At 48.5% G+C, this 16,562-nt stretch overlaps 4 protein-coding genes across 4 annotated transcripts; 3 read left to right on the plus strand and 1 right to left on the minus strand.

The window, feature by feature from the left end:
- Positions 1-394: 394 nt before the first annotated feature.
- BP5553_06013 (Sec63-domain-containing protein) lies at positions 395-7,111 on the minus strand (the record flags this gene model as incomplete). Its single annotated transcript, XM_032014636.1, has 2 exons — positions 395-923; positions 981-7,111. 2 exons carry the CDS (start codon positions 7,109-7,111, stop codon positions 395-397), a joined length of 6,660 nt encoding a protein of 2,219 aa, XP_031869317.1.
- Positions 7,112-7,530: 419 nt separating this feature from the next.
- On the plus strand, positions 7,531-9,051 carry BP5553_06014 (uncharacterized protein; the record flags this gene model as incomplete). The annotated part of the gene is made up of 1 exon (XM_032014637.1): positions 7,531-9,051. The coding sequence occupies one exon, from the start codon at positions 7,531-7,533 to the stop codon at positions 9,049-9,051; it is 1,521 nt and encodes a 506-aa protein (XP_031869318.1).
- A 429-nt stretch (positions 9,052-9,480) lies between these two features.
- BP5553_06015 (Class II aaRS and biotin synthetase) lies at positions 9,481-11,180 on the plus strand (the record flags this gene model as incomplete). Its single annotated transcript, XM_032014638.1, has 4 exons — positions 9,481-9,876; positions 9,929-10,137; positions 10,182-11,037; positions 11,094-11,180. The coding sequence occupies 4 exons, from the start codon at positions 9,481-9,483 to the stop codon at positions 11,178-11,180; spliced, it is 1,548 nt and encodes a 515-aa protein (XP_031869319.1).
- A 1,249-nt stretch (positions 11,181-12,429) lies between these two features.
- Positions 12,430-16,330, plus strand: BP5553_06016 (Carbamoyl-phosphate synthase arginine-specific large chain; the record flags this gene model as incomplete). Its single annotated transcript, XM_032014639.1, has 4 exons — positions 12,430-12,760; positions 12,891-14,572; positions 14,744-16,159; positions 16,223-16,330. 4 exons carry the CDS (start codon positions 12,430-12,432, stop codon positions 16,328-16,330), a joined length of 3,537 nt encoding a protein of 1,178 aa, XP_031869320.1.
- Positions 16,331-16,562: the final 232 nt, after the last annotated feature.

Consider the following 16,562-nt stretch of genomic DNA (forward strand, 5'->3'; position numbering starts at 1 on the left):
GAATGACCCAAGCTGAAAAAAGACAATAGGGAATTTGGTGGTGCGGCAGCTCGCCCCGTTCTCAAAACAACGCCAGACTCACAGACATACGCTGAGGTGAGAGCAGAGAGACAAGGGGTGTGAAAAGACAACCAACCTCTTCTTCTGCCGCAACCAATCACCAACCACATATGCGCTCTGTGCTAGGTCGTCGTGGCACAGGCAACACAATCACTGAGAGCCAAGCATCAAAAACCAATGGAACACGATATCTCCTGTACCCCCCTCCGACCCAATCGAAATAATAGAGCAACTGGTTGGCTCATCTAAACTCTTCCTGCATTGAGATCTAGTATACAACACGGTATCTGGGGGTTGATAACTTGTAACTGACAACTTAAAAACTGACACTTCCCTAATCTTCTTCTTCCTCATCCTCATCCATCCCCTCAGCGGCTGTCACTGTAAAGCTTGGGTCCTGGTCAACTCCGACGTAGCTGTCGCTCATCAAGAATAGTTTGAGCTCGTGCTCACCGGGAGTTGGCACGGTGTATTCGAGCTTCAAGTTCAAGGACCTTCCGATCGTGATGCGTTTGATTGCGAGCAGGGTCTTCGAGCTCTCCTCTCCCACCACCAACCACCAGTTCTCCATTTTCTTCGCCGGGTAGAAAGGCGCATGCACAGTTGTGTCCACCTCGGCCGACTCATCGTCTTCGTCCACATCTCGGACAATCTTGATCTTGAGATATGCGGGTGCTCCAGCAGTAATATCATCCGGGTCCTCAACCTCAAAGTCAAGCTCAATGTTAGGGTATTTGCTGTTGGTAAAATTAGCGGCTTGTGACAATTGGGATTGCGAAAGTCCCAAGCGCTTCACAAGAGCTTCGTAATCCGGGTTTTCTGATGGGTCCATAGCTTCCATGAATTCAAAAACGTCCTTGATACTACAACAACGATGTTTATTAGCAAACGTATATCCATCACTTAACGGGACTACATACCCAGATTGGTTGGCAGCTTTGATCACTTCCGGGGTGAAGTGGGGGATCTGCTTCAGAGGGCTATCACGATCCCACATGCCCTGCACAACCATTTGCGACATTTCCATTGCATTCATAGCATTAATATGTCCATCAGAAGACAGGATATCAACAGTAGCACTCAGCAGGCTCAGGACCTTGGTTAGGATAACCTCTTGATCCTTAGCTAGGTCGATAGGCAATTGCATTCTGGAGAAATGTGCCTGCAGAAGTACAAATGACTTAAAGTGAGGCGAGTCATAGCTAGGTTGAGACATCTTGACAGGTACGCGGTCATACACCCGTCGAAGCAAATTATCCTCGTGTCGTCGGATTTGAATAGACTCGAATTCTGTGGCTGAGGTCACGATCTCAAGAATTCCTTTCAGTTTCGTCCGGCCACTTAGTGACAACAAGAACGTCTGCATAGTGATGTATGAGATGTTGTAGTAAGCAGCAATCATAGCCGCATTCAACGGTGTCACGGAGTCATCGTCTTCGTCAAGATCAATTATCTTAAACTCTGCAAGGTCTTTTAATGTGGTCTCGACGAGTTCAGATAAATGCGCACTGAGGCCCTCGTGGGAGGTGTCCGTTAAACTGTAATAGCTCGGATTGGCCAAAAGACGTCTGTAGAAATAGGTGAAAGTGGTCCAATTGATGGCATCGTCTGCCGACTCAATCATCTTTGTGCTGATCTCAGATACAAAGGCGTCGTGCAGATATACTTGAAGGTGGCTTTCGATTGGAAGTGCTTCATTCAAGAACTTTTTGTAGTACTCGCGCTTGACAGCTGGTACCATCAGAACGCCTTTGCTAAGCTTGTCTTCCAGGGGTCGCGAGGCCTTGCCGAACATTTGAAGCACCTCGCTCAATGGATAGTCCACATATCGATGTTCTCGGCCGTCATAGTATTGGGTCCCCATTACAATCACGAGGTGCGCCTTGCAATCCAGCTCCCAGCACACATCTCGAGAAGCTACTAGGACTTGTACGGCTCCATTGTCATATAGATGCTTTACAATACGCTTATCACTTGCGCTCAATGCTTCATGGTAATAGCCTACGCCATGAGAAATCGCCTCAGCTAGAGCCTCTTCGTGAATGCGTTCCAGGAGCGGCTTCATCTGATCGACGTCGGCATGCAAAAATCGGTCTTCATCATCGCTAGCTACACAAGCAGCCAATAAGTCGCGGGTCGTGGCTCTGGCCTGTTTCCTGCTAGGAACGAAGACAAGTGCAGGCTTATCTGGAGACATTTGGAGTATCGAGAGATAAGTCGGCTTGGCCATAGCAAGCATGAGCGACGGGAAGTGAGGTATGGTGAAAGATTGAATGTGGAGTTCCAATGGGACCGAACGAACATGTGGGCTAAAATTGTAAATATTGTGCTTTTTTGCATCGATCCATTCACCAATGTCCCGGGCATTAGAAAGAGAAACACTCAGGCCTACAATCCGCAAGGGTTGTTGTGTCTGGGAGCGGATATAGTGCATCCGGGAAACAATGATTTCATAGACGAAGCCGAACTGACCACCAAGCATGTGGAGTTCATCCGCTATGAAAAGTTCGATAGTCTGGATGTTTTTCCGGCGTTGCCACTGACGCGATAGGACATCCCATTGGGATGGTGTTGCCAAGATGAGGTTGCCTCTCTCTAAGAGCTTGAGGTCGGCAGTGGTCTCCCCAGTCAATTTCACAATTTCCTTCCCACCTCGAAGGTTGCCGAAGCGTTGCTGCCAATCCTGCAGTCGCAAATCGACGAGCTCTTGGAATGGAGCAATATAGACCGCTCGGCCCGCATCTGGCTTCGACCATAGATGGAGTAAAGCAAATTCTGCGCATACCGTCTTGCCACTTCCTGTTGGCGCTCCAACGAATACGTTCTCTTCAGTTGAATATAGAGAGTTGAATGTCTGGGTTTGGATTTTATTGAAACGCTCCCAGTCTGGATAAAGAGCTTTGAAATCATCAGTCTTAAGAGCGTTGACTGGCAGAGGCTGCAAATCTAGAAGCGGAGTGTGAGGCGGGAACTTCTCTGGGAGAATCAGCTTCTGGAATGAAACCGCTAATTTGGTTTCTGAATGCATCCATCTGTCCGATATGACCGATACGAAATAGTTCGGTGGCATCGGCTCTGTGATCGGCACCGTGAATTCTACTATATGCTCGTTCATCTCGGCTTGAGCGAAGTCTTTCCGGAGGATAAACTGGTCGTGAAACAAGATATCTTCTCCATCACAATCTTCCGCAATGATCCAGAAGCTTTCTGCGGCACCATGTATCCCGTCGTCCCACTCAAACTTCGGTGTGATGGTCAACTCAACTCTTAACATGGATCTTGTCATAGGTTGAACTTGGGCCTGAACTTCTAGTCTTGGAAACTTTGAGATCAAATTGCAGACCGTTCTACCCGCTTTCGGCAACCCGAGCAGCTCACCCATCCTAGGGGGATCCAAGTCGAAGTAGTTTGCCCATGGCACATCGATTCTCTCCGCTTTTTGAACAATATCCCTCGGGCAACTTAGAAACTGCCGCAGGGGTGTCATTGTAGGCCACATACGCTTCTCTGCCATTTTGCAGAGCTCTAGCGCCGTCTTTGCCACAGAGGCCCATCCTTTCTTGAGAGTGATTTCAAAAATCGCTCGAAGAATTCGGCCAGCCGACTGAGTCACATAGACGAGATCAGCCATCAAAGCCAGCCCTTCCAGTTTAAGACGTGAGATGTATGCTTGCAGGAGTACGTTGATCTTGGCGTGGGGTTCCTCAATGCTTTCTTTGACAGGAATAGGTACGCGCCCTAGCAGTTTTGCAAGCTCTAGCTTCTCGTCTTGGCGCACCGGGATATACTTGAACTCATCACTCAGTGCGAACACCCGGAAGAGTTCGATAGGAGTGATAGATGGTTGTATATGGTGATTGTAAGTTAGCATCGAACTGTGGGTTATGTAATAATGAGAGGCAATGCGTCCAAGCTCTGTTGATTGCAATTTCCCTGATTTCTTGTCGTACTTGATAAGGTTGGATTTCTCAAGTACCACTGCAGCAGAATGTATGAGATCAACTCGTTTTTGCTCTAACGAAGGGTCATCCTCATAATCTGCCCCGACACTGTATAGACCTGGTGAACGCAACATCCGAACGAAAAGATACGTATAGCCTAGCCATTCTACGCCCTCGTCTCGGCTACGAACATTGCTAAGAACAATCTCTGCGTTAAGATTATCAGCTAATCGACTGACAAACTGACTCTCGATTGGTAGTTGCTGGTTTAGGAGAGACAGATAATACTGCATTTCTGATTGTGTGGTGATGATTATTCCCTCGCCGTACGTGTCGTATTGTGGCCGTCCAGCGCGACCGAGCATCTGGAGCACGTCTTGTGGGCTCAACTCAACCCAGCTACCCTTTTCTGGGGAGTAAACCTGTGTGCCTTTGATGATGACGGTATGTGCGGGCAAGTTCACACCCCAGGCGAGAGTAGCAGTACACACGAGAACTTGAATTAGTCCATCATTGAACAGGTCTTCAACTGACGTACGATCTGGTCTGCTCATTCCAGCATGATGGATACCAAAACCATAGGGAAGAAGATCCTTGAGCTCCCTATCAGTAACCGCTTCGGCTTCCGAAGTTAGTGCTTCTCGGCTGCCAGCATCGCTTCTAAGAATTTGCCCAATGGTTTCCATTTCCAAAGCCTTATCTCGAATATACCGAGCCGTCTTGGACGTTTCCTTGCGGGAATGTACGAAGATAAGCATTTGATTTCGATTCGTTCCGACGTGTTCGAGCACCTTTGTGTAGGTTACGTCGTTCATCGTCTTCAATTGCTTGATAGCCTTCTTCTCCGTGATACCAACGAACTCCTGGCGGAGTGGGCAGGGTCGGTATGATCCATCAAAATGAAACATTCCTTTGACGGGATCAACCCTAAGGAAGCTTGCAACGTCACGGTAGTTGGGAAGCGTAGCGGAGAGACCCACGAGACGAACGGGGTCCCCTGTTTGCTCCATTTTCCTGATCGTCCTACTGACGATGCTCTCTAAAACAGGGCCGCGATCATCGTGTAGGAGATGGATTTCGTCAATAATGATAAGCCGGACAAGGTTTGTATAGCTCAAGTCGGTCGCCTTCCTGGTGATGACATCCCATTTTTCAGGGGTCGTCACAATGATTTGGGTGTCTGCAATTTGCTGCTTCGTGAGTTGACGATCGCCAGTCAATTCAGAGACTTGGATTCCGTAAGGCTTCAATCTAGCACCAAAATTCCCAACTTGTTCTTGAACGAGGGCCTTTAAGGGGGCGATATAGACAATCTTGAAAGCATCTAAATTGATCTCTCCAGTTTCGGGATTTCGATTCTTACCAATCTCGCGGAGGATGGTTAACATGCCAACATTTGTCTTTCCACTTCCCGTTGGGGCGCAAATGAGCATATTACCATCATCCTGAAATGCTTGGGGAAAGCATTTTGATTGGATTTTATTAAGTTTTGTTGCTGAGCTGAATGGCACACGTGCCCACTCTGGCATCTCTGTAACTGGGATGTCGCGATCACCCGGTTCGTTTCTCTTCTTAGGTGGTGGTACGTGAATCTCTTCGTACCCTTTAAACGTACGTTTGGTTGAGCCTTCTGGAAGCTTGACTTTCGGGTTTGTCATCAGATGGTTTCCTTGATCGAAGACGAGATTCTCTAAGTTGATGAGCTTTCGTGGTTGTAACCCTCCCACTAAGCCACCGTCACCCGTATGTTCAGCTTTGGCGACTGACGCAGCTGGGACATCAATGTCCATTTTGATCTCCATTGTTCTTTTCTTGGAGCTGTCCGCTGCAGGCACCACTCCCTGTAACTCGTCTAGAATCCACCGTAAACCTTCAGATGCAATTTCTCGCTCGACAACTCCACGTGCCTCGGCGTCCTCAGCTCGGGCTAATCGAGTAAGCCAAACGACCTTGTCTCGATTTGTAATGAGTTTATGAACGAGTTCATGGTTCTCATAATCAAAAAGCTCGGCTAGATCATTTTCGATCTCCCGCAAGGGTTTTTCTTCGCCGCCCTCTTCATCGGGAGCTCCAGAGAGTATGTGAAGAGCTTGCTGAGTCTTGACTTGTTGGATATGTGCATCGGAATAAATTGTACCAATCTGCCTCTGAAGCCAGTACGCATCTATTTCTCGGGCTGGGATGAAGTTTTTCTCCTTGTCCTTTTTAGCATCGGTGTCAGCAGGGGCAGAATCCATTATTATTGCCTCTTCCTCGGGAATCTCTTGCGCTCCTGTTTCCCTATCTTCCGCAGCACCACCCGCCGTTGCTACTTCCTCGGCTCCAGGTCGATCTTCAACGTCTTCCTCATCTTCTGATGATTCGTCCCTGATCTCGTTGACCATATCAGCTCCATCTTCATCTTCTGAGTTGTCGTCAAACACAACGGCGACACCTTGGCGATCATCAATTTCCGCCCCGTCTTCAGCGCCATTCTCGCCATCAGCCATGACGTCGTCTTCGTCCTGAGCGTCGTAGTCAGTGATCTTCTTTCCAAGATTCACCAGTTCGTTGAATTGTTTCGGCGTCATGGTTGCGCCCAACAGGTCGTCAATTTCCTTCTTCTTATCAAAGTCCTTCATATCATCATCCTTTAGGAACTGCAACGCAGCGTCTGCTGCGCTTCGAACCACTTCATGAGGGACATCGCCAAGGTTATTTGCGACAGTCGTTAATATCAGGTCGTATACTGCTCGAGTTGCAGATGTTCTTGGCCGATAGATAATACCTTCCACCAACGCATCTGCTGCAGATAGAATGCCTGTCCCTCGGAGCTGGGCTGGTTCGCCACGTTTCCGTTTCCGTTGCTCTCGCTCCAGAACATCTCGTCCTTCTTGCAGGCCGCCCCTTTCTACATCCGGTAGCCCTGATGCTTTTTTCCGTTCCTTTGGAGCAGTATCGCGAGCATTTCTTGAGCCCATATCGCGGATGCTCAGTCGCCCAGCCAGCGATTCAGGATCTCCTGTGACTTCATCGTTGCGCCGAGTGACAAATCGACGGTCCGCCTGGAGGACCAGGTTGGACATCGCCGAGTACTTGTATTGCGAGACATCGCGCTGTTGGTCGGCCATCTTGCGTTATGAGCTGTTTGGGCGTTGCGACTTGAAAATCGGTTTCGATGCTCAGCATGAATCTTATGTGGCAAGGGTAGAGGCCGTCGGAATCATCGAAAGTGGGTTTATTGGACCATCAAGCACAGAGAATATCTAAACCATCCAAATATAAAAGAGAGCCGAGAGATTGAAATGAGCACCTCCCACCTAAGTTGAGATCGAGAGAGCAGTCTGGTCGCGACAAGCTACCGAAAAACCTGGGTGTAGATAAAATTAAAGTTTAGCGCGCTGTGGCGGCAGCCGCGTATATGTAGACGAACCGAGACGAGGCTGAAAGTGAAAGTAAACAAGAACTGCTACAGGTACATAGCAACCGCCAAACTACCTAGGCAGACACAAGAGTCCACGCCAAACTTCATCTGCCTCTACAGCCCAAAATGGAGGGGTCCGGGACTCTTCCTGAACCCATTTTAAATATTCAACAATCTCTACGCTCTTATATCAAGCCGAGGCAGGAAGTTGCTCATGTCCGGCGCATTTTGGCGTCCAATTTGAACTCCAGCCTGAACCCAGCAGGGGAGCGTCACTTGCCACAACCACTATCGCTCGTAGATTCCTCCTGCCTTGTTGATTCGACAGTTCAAGGGCCTAGAGGGATTCGAAAAGAGTACATTCGATGTGTTCGATCAAACATCAATGCCCGAAGAGAATATGCTCAAGTCGGCAAGGATCATAACATCAAGACCGTGGGTCGAGATCCGATGAAACGTTTATCTGATGATTCTACGGCGAATTTCCTTGATCTCGTTAAACAAGAGCAAAAACACGAAGTTCTACGCATAGTCCAGAGTTATATTGATATGCTGAGCAAGAAACCGGCTGCTACTGCCCACCGCCTGGATCCCAAACTAGTGCTGAAGAACGTGGAATCTCTTCCTCAAATCCCGCCCGAGGTTATGAACGTCCCAGGAGCCTCCGAGCGGTCAGGGGGTGCGGATTTGAACGAACTGGTAGATCAGCTCGAGAAATCGGTTCTCCGAGCTAAGATGCTCCTAAAACGAGAACAGAAGTTGCTCACAGGAGTCAGGTCGAGACAAGAAACTTCAAAAACCAATCAAGCCTCCAAGTTGCGGGCTCTTGGAACAGCACGAAATGAACTGATCCATTGGATTGAGACAGAGCTTTCCCGGGCTGGCGAAAGCTCACCAGAGGTGGACGAACCCGTTCATGTCTCGGAACCTGAGATTGTGGGCAGGGAATATATTGACAATCACCTCACAGCAATCCGCCAACAGTACGCTCGGTATACGGAAGGGAGACAGGCGCTACTGAACGCAACTACGGGGCAACTGGACAACCCATCTGGAACTGCGACTGATGAAGATCCTGAGCTACCCTTGGGAACATTTGAGAGTCCTGGCAACGAGAACGCCATGAGCCACATTACATACCCATATCTGGAGAAACTACTGTCAGTCTCAAATGAACAGAAGGCTACAATTCAACAGAAATCTCACCTCACAATCGGCCTGGCAAAGCAACAGAAAGAGGCCGGCCAAGATTTAGACCGTCTCGCTGATGAGAGCCATCTACTGCGTGCATACCCAGTACCTATTAAGGCTTCGCGACGTAGTGGTATGGAAGTCTCGAGCTCATTCGCAGAAGGGATGTCAAACCTTGAGAAGCCAGATTCCTCCCAACGAGTTCAACCATGGGTACATGCGTCTGGTTCAGCTGCAACTGCTACAAAAGCTGCTATATTGGAGAAATTGGATGAGGGAAGCATGGCAATCGACGGTACTCAGCAAATTTTCCTCGACCTTCGGCGCCTGTTAGGTGATGACAGTGGAGCCTCCAAAAATGTCACGGATCGTGCAGATTTGAGACATGCATCAACATCAAGAGATATGTGGGTAGAAATAGATGGTACCCTGGGGGCTATCAAACATGAAGAGTAAGAGTAGGCTATTACTGTAACTGTAAAAGAAAAGCTGGTAGTTTCAAATTATCAGATATAAATAAGTTTCGAACCTTATTTTTGACTTGTCCACTGAAATTTCCAATTTCGCCTTTTATGAGATTAAACTGTAACTGGGTAGAACAAAACTGCCCCCGGAGTCAATAGAGAGATACCATTTCAACGAATCCCAATGTTATGCAAAGTAACAATGGTTGCTTACTGTCATCGATTTCTGTTGTTTCTAGCAGACTCAAAGTTGAAATCCTTTATACTTCATACTTGTATCATGTGACCGTTTTATTAGGTGCACCTACAATATATTTTCGGAGTCAGTGTGTGATTCACACATCAGATTTCGATATCACCGAGCGCAACTCTAGTATCGCCTGGCTTTCTCAAAAGAAAACCGGCGCGAACTTCTTGAATGATGGCGAACACTCATAACGGGCCGCAGGGCGATCTGCCTATCGAAATCCTCCAAGCTCTCTCGCAAAATTCGCCAATTCTTTCTTCGGAGGCGTTCCCTTCATACAAGTCAACGGAAGTGAAGGGAGCATTAGATCGATTGGGCTCGCGGTCCATGGTCACTTATGACACTATCGAACGAGAGGAACCCCTGCTGGAACCTGAAGCCGTGGGAATAGCAGCGAATGGCAGTCATGAAGCTCGGGTTTTTGAAGCATTGCACAAGGCAATGGACGGGCTCACGGTGTCGGAGCTCGAGGCTGCTGTTGGAGACAAGAATGTGGTGAAGGTTGGCCAGGGCAAAGCTTTCAAATCAAAATGGATTGCCAAAGGCAAGGAAGGTCGTCTGGTAGCCTCTGTGAGTCGAGCCTCCTCAGCACGTCTTGCGGCGCAAAACCTAACAAGTACAGACCGATTCGATACAGGATACAACTCGAGAGCAGCTAGAGATCATCCAAAAGACGAGCACGCATCCCGACCCAAAAGTTATTACAGACTTGAAAAAGCGGAAGCTTATCAAAATGCAAAAGCTCATAAGCTTCAAAATACAGAAAGGACCAAAGTTCGCCCTCGAAATTGCGAAGGAAGAGACAGACTTGACAGCTGATATGATTGCTTCGTAAGTATCATGGTATTATGCTATTTCCCTACTAATTTCCATAGGGGTGCCTGGAAGAGCGCCAGTTTCAAGCCTTACAACTTCAATGCCCTTGGAGCAGATCAAAACGCCGGAGCTTTGCATCCCCTTAACAAAGTTAGACAAGAGTTCCGTCAAATTTTCTTCGAGATGGGGTTTGAGGAGATGCCAACCAATAAATTTGTTGAGACTGGTTTCTGGAACTTCGATGCCCTTTTCGTTCCACAACAACATCCCGCTCGGGATCTCCAAGATACCTTCTACATTTCAGATCCGAAGATAGGCGATAAACCCCATGCAGAGGATGAGAATGACAAGGCAGATTACGACTCGTACTTGAAGAATGTACAAGAGGTGCACCAAAACGGCAAGTACGGAAGCATAGGTTATAGATACCCTTGGGGTGAAGAGGAGGCATTACGGCTGGTTCTTCGAACACACACCACTTCCGTATCAACTGCAATGCTCCACAAGCTTGCGTCGCAAAAAGGGCCAGATGGTCGGCCACCTCCTGCTCGCTATTTCTCTATTGATCGAGTTTTCCGTAATGAAACACTCGATATGACTCATCTTGCGGAATTCCATCAAGTTGAGGGTGTCATTGCGGATTATGGCCTATCACTAGGCGGTCTGATGGAGTTCATGGAGATCTTCTTCAAAAAGATGGGTCTTGAGGGTCTACGCTTCAAGCCGGCTTATAACCCCTACACCGAGCCAAGTATGGAGATCTTTTCCTACCATAAGGGACTGAACAAGCTAGTCGAGATCGGAAACAGCGGGATGTTCAGACCGGAGATGTTGGAGGCCCTGGGCTTGCCAAAGGATATGCGAGTCTTTGGCTGGGGTCTGAGTCTAGAGAGGCCGACGATGATCAAGTACAAGGTAAGATATATCACCTTTCTTTTCCTAGGCGAGGCATAATGCTAATACTCCAACAGGTTAACAATATTCGGGAGTTGCTGGGACACAAGGTAGATCTGTCTTTCATCGAGAGAAACCCTGCTGTAAGACTAGAGAAGACATAGATATGGCAGGAGTAAGCACAGAAGTCGCATTTTCAATACCACCCACAGGGCTCGCCTGCTTCCAGCGCACATCATGAACTGGCTATTATGTCTTTCCCACGCCAATGATTAGTCTTCTTGGTACCTCTCCTTAGCCTATTCTCTCTCCATCGCGGGGCCTGTAGCCTTCTCTCTTGTCTGTTCCCCTCGTCTTTGCGCTCCATCAAGACAATGTGCGCCAAGCGGATAATTTTCCACCGAGGAGTAAGCAGGTAGGCTCGGTAAGATAAAAGAGGTAAGTTTTAAGAATGCAATCGGTTTCGCCTGCATTAAAGAGGAAGCCGATCGTAATACTTAAAGTTGCCACCAAAAGGGAGGGCATAGCCAGATTCTCTAATTAGCCTTAAACAACCATGGTTTCAATTGCGTTGGCATTGTGAAGTACTTGGAACTATAAGCCTATACTTCGATCGATAATGCATCTACACAGGATAGCAAATAGTAGGAATTGTCGAACTCGGCCTGGACATCCTGACTCGTGGAAGCCATGGTTTTGTAGCAGATGGACGGCCACTGGACCTCAAACTCAGCGCAGCTCAACTCAACTCAACTAACTCCCTCGCTGGCTGCATGCACGCATAAGCAGGCAAAAATGTCGTACAAAGGGCTCTACCGAATATAACTATAGATAGGTGCTGTAACAAGGTATAGATTGCAGTCAGCGGTGGGCCGAGGAGCAAAACAAGGATATCCGACCTATTGCCAACTAAACTTATAAAAAGTGTTGGCGAGAAGGCCCTGAGTCCGGATCCGGGCGGGGCAGAAAGCCGATCGCTTGGCGGAACCTGGTCCGAATTTTTATCTACAAGTACACCGCAAAAGTCGTCCCCCATGAATTTCTCTCAACCATCGTGACTCAATCTTGAAATCCTTAAACAACGACACGCCCTTCTCGTCGACCATGTTGAGAGACTTCGAGCCATCCAAATTGCAGACCTAAGAGAACACGTCTCACTGTTGTTCCTCTTTTCCAAATCCCAATACCCTTATCAGCCAGCAGCTAGCTAGCCTGTTTATCTTCACCGACCACACGACCCAGGCCCAGCACCAAAAGCTTGTGGGAAAAAAAGTACCGGCAAGCAGCAGACCTCAACCTCTGCAGAACACCACTCTCAACCATCACTCAAGCTCAGCGGAGCGTTAAGCTACACCAGAATCTCAATTGGAGACTGAGAGCTTTAATTAATATCGCTGTCGCTGTTCTGCCACCATGGCTCTCTCAATGCGCGCGGCCACTAGAGCAAGCTCCCTCCGCCAAATTAGAGCACCAGCCTTTACTGCCCGAAATTTTACCACTCGATCTTCAGCACGATTGCTATATGCTCCAAACCATGCCCTAGCTTCTAAGAATGCTAGGCCTATCCGCCTGTTCTCAAGCTGCAGCATCCGCAGAAATCAGACCCAGGCCGCCCCGAACGCGAAGGCCTACTTGGAGAGCGGAGTGATCAAGGGAGCTAAAAATCCAGTCGACGTCAAGAAGGTCTTGGTCATTGGAAGTGGTGGTCTGAGCATTGGTCAGGCTGGAGAGTTCGATTATTCAGGTTTGTCCTTCCAATCCTTTCTCCGACTGGGTGGCAATGAGTCACTCATAATAACTTCTATATCTCCATTTTCGGGTCTCAACCGTCTCTGGCTACCTCTGAATGTAATGCTCACGCTCTTCTTTTACAGGGTCCCAGGCATTGAAGGCCTTGAAGGAGGCAGGCGTGGCGTCGGTCCTCATCAACCCAAACATCGCAACGATCCAGACCGCTCACGCCCTCAGCGATGAAGTATACTACCTACCAGTCACCCCGGAATATGTAACATATGTCATTGAGCGAGAACGACCAGATGGCATATTCCTTACTTTCGGTGGGCAGACCGCCCTTAATCTGGGTGTCCAGATGGAAAGGATGGGCATCTTTGAGCGGTATGGAGTGAAGGTTCTGGGTACCAGCATCAAGACCCTCGAGACCAGTGAGGACAGAGATCTCTTTGCAAAGGCTCTTGGTGAAATCGACATTCCAATTGCCCAGTCAATCGCTGTTGGCACCGTCGACGAGGCGTTGGAAGCCGCCAAAGGCATCGGGTACCCAATCATTGTCCGAGCTGCGTATGCTCTTGGAGGGCTTGGGTCAGGTTTTGCAAACAACGAAGAGGAGCTTCGCAATATGTCTGCGAGGTCTCTTACCCTATCTCCTCAAATCTTGGTTGAGAAATCGCTCAAAGGCTGGAAAGAAGTTGAATATGAGGTTGTCCGTGATGCAAGCAACAACTGCATCACTGTCTGCAACATGGAGAACTTCGATCCCCTAGGAATCCATACCGGTGACTCCATCGTTGTAGCACCTAGTCAGACGCTGAGCGATGAGGAATACCACATGCTCCGTTCCGCTGCTATCAAAATCGTCCGGCATTTAGGTGTGGTTGGCGAATGTAACGTTCAGTACGCACTACAGCCTGATGGACTTGACTATCGTGTCATCGAAGTCAACGCCCGTCTGTCCCGTTCCTCTGCTCTTGCATCCAAGGCTACTGGATATCCTCTTGCCTATACCGCTGCAAAAATTGGACTTGGGCACACCTTGCCAGAACTCCCGAATGCCGTCACGAAAACCACTACCGCCAACTTTGAGCCCTCTTTGGACTACGTTGTCACTAAAATTCCCCGATGGGATCTGGCCAAATTTCAACACGTCAACCGTGACATTGGCAGTGCAATGAAATCAGTCGGTGAAGTCATGGCCATTGGCAGGACTTTCGAAGAATCCATCCAAAAGGCTATTCGCATGGTTGACCCTCGTTTCATTGGTTTCCAAGGCGATAAATTTGAGGATCTTGACTACGAACTTGCGAATCCTACGGACCGTCGATGGCTCGCTGTTGGCCAGGCCATGCTCCATGAGAACTATACTGTGGACCGTATCCATGACTTGTCTAAAATCGATAAGTGGTTCTTATACAAGCTTCAAAACATTGTCGACTGCACTCACGAGATGGAGGATATCGGATCTCTTTTCGGGTTGAAAGCCGAGCTTCTCATGAAAGCGAAGAAGATGGGTTTCTCCGACCGCCAAATTGCCAAGGCTGTTGGCAGCACTGAAGACGAAGTTCGCGCCCGACGGAAGAACTTCGGCATCAAGCCTTTTGTCAAGAAAATTGATACTCTTGCTGCTGAGTTCCCGGCTGATACCAACTACCTGTACACAACGTACAATGCAACAACGCACGATGTCACATTCGATGACCATGGAACCCTCATCCTTGGCAGTGGTGTCTACAGAATTGGCAGTTCAGTTGAGTTCGATTGGTGTGCAGTCAGCGCAACCTTTGCTCTGAGGGAGATGGGCAAGAAGACTGTTATGATCAATGTAAGTTAGGTTTTTATTTTATTTTTCGACTGGATGCACCTGCCCTCTAGATAAACCCAAAGCAGCTGGCTGCCCTGTCAATCTCTCAGCTCGACTGAGGCACTGTCTTCAACCCGAAGACTACTTTTGGTCCTTTTTTTGGACTTCTGGACTGGAATTTTTTACTCTCAGCAACCCCCTTACTATTTACCATTGCTAACACCCACGTTGTACAACCCGGAGACATTTTCGACTGATTTCGATACCGCGGACAAACTCTACTTCGAGGAGTTGAGCTACGAGCGTGTTATGGATATCTACGAACTTGAATCTGCTTCTGGCGTCGTTGTGTCTGTGGGCGGTCAATTACCCCAGAACATTGCTCTTCGTCTGCAAGAAGCCGGAGGAGCGAAAATTCTCGGCACGAATCCCAAGGATATCGACAAGGCAGAAGATCGACAAAAGTTCTCGGAGATCCTTGACAGTATTGGGGTTGATCAACCAGCCTGGAAGGAGCTTACTTCCGTTGCTGAAGCCGAGGCTTTCGCTGATGAAGTCAGCTATCCAGTACTTGTTCGGCCAAGTTACGTTCTCTCCGGTGCCGCTATGACTGTCATTCGCAGCAAAGATGAGCTCAAGGATAAACTTGAGGCTGCCAGCAACGTTTCTCCCGATCACCCAGTTGTCATAACCAAGTTTATCGAGGGCGCTGAAGAGATTGATGTTGATGCAGTTGGTGCCAATGGCAAGCTCATTGTCCATGCCGTCAGTGAGCACGTTGAACAGGCTGGTGTTCACTCTGGTGATGCTACCCTTGTACTTCCTCCTGCAAATATTGATCAGACCACGATGGACAGAGTCAAGGAGATTGCTATTAAGGTCGCCAAGGCCTGGAGCATCACCGGACCTTTCAACATGCAAATCATCAAAGCCGAGGACCCGGAAGGTGGCTTACCCCTTTTGAAAGTTATCGAATGTAACTTGCGTGCTTCCCGGTCATTCCCATTCGTCAGCAAAGTTCTTGGTGTCAATTTCATCGATGTTGCTACCAAAGCTCTAGTCGGCCGTGACGTGCCCGAGCCTACTGATCTCATGGCCATCAAGCGTGATTACCTCGCCACGAAGGTTCCACAATTCTCATGGACACGTCTCGCTGGAGCTGACCCCTTCTTGGGAGTTGAGATGTCCAGCACTGGTGAAATCGCCTGTTTCGGCAAGAACCTTGTGGAAGCGTACTGGGCCTCTCTCCAGTCAACCATGAACTTCCGCGTTCCAGAGCCAGGCGAGGGTCTCCTCTTCGGCGGAGACGTTAGCAAGGATTCCCTCTCCAAAATCGTCGACTACCTCTCCCCACTCGGCTACAAACTCTATGCTGCCGAGAACGAAGTCAAGCAATACCTCCAGTCCACCGCAAAGAACAACGTCAAGGTCGAGGTTATTGAGTTCCCCACTGAGGACAAGCGAGCTCTTCGAGAGGTGTTCCAGAAGTACGATATCCGTGGTGTGTTCAACTTGGCCCTGGCTAGAGGCAAGACTGTTTTGGATGTGGACTATGTTATGCGAAGGAACGCAGTTGATTTCGGTGTGCCACTTTTCATGGAACCAAAGGTAAGGATTCTCCCCCATCCTCCAAATATCAGATAAGCATGTACTGACATTTATAACTTTTAGACCGCTGAGCTCTTCGCTCAATGCATGAGCGAGAAGTTGCCCCGGAAGGAGGGTATCCCAGGGGAGGTGCGCAGGTGGTCTGATTTCATTGGTGGCAAGCCTTTGTAAAAAGCGTTCATCAATTGCCGTTGTTGGATTTCGTTTAGGGCGCATTTATGGATATCTGCTATGCTATACTTGTCGCGAATGATAGCTAGTCGTGTGTTATTTTGAGTACAAGTACAAAGTCCTACTATTCGCAGTATCTACCAAGTCTACTCAAAAGCCTGCCAAGACTATGTGTCAATCCGCGAGAAGATATAGTAAGGAAGCAGCAATCATAGAGACCCAGTTTCATTTG

This window comes from Venustampulla echinocandica, assembly GCF_003357145.1.
Source record: "Venustampulla echinocandica strain BP 5553 chromosome Unknown scaffold_3, whole genome shotgun sequence".
NCBI lineage: Eukaryota > Fungi > Ascomycota > Leotiomycetes > Helotiales > Pleuroascaceae > Venustampulla > Venustampulla echinocandica.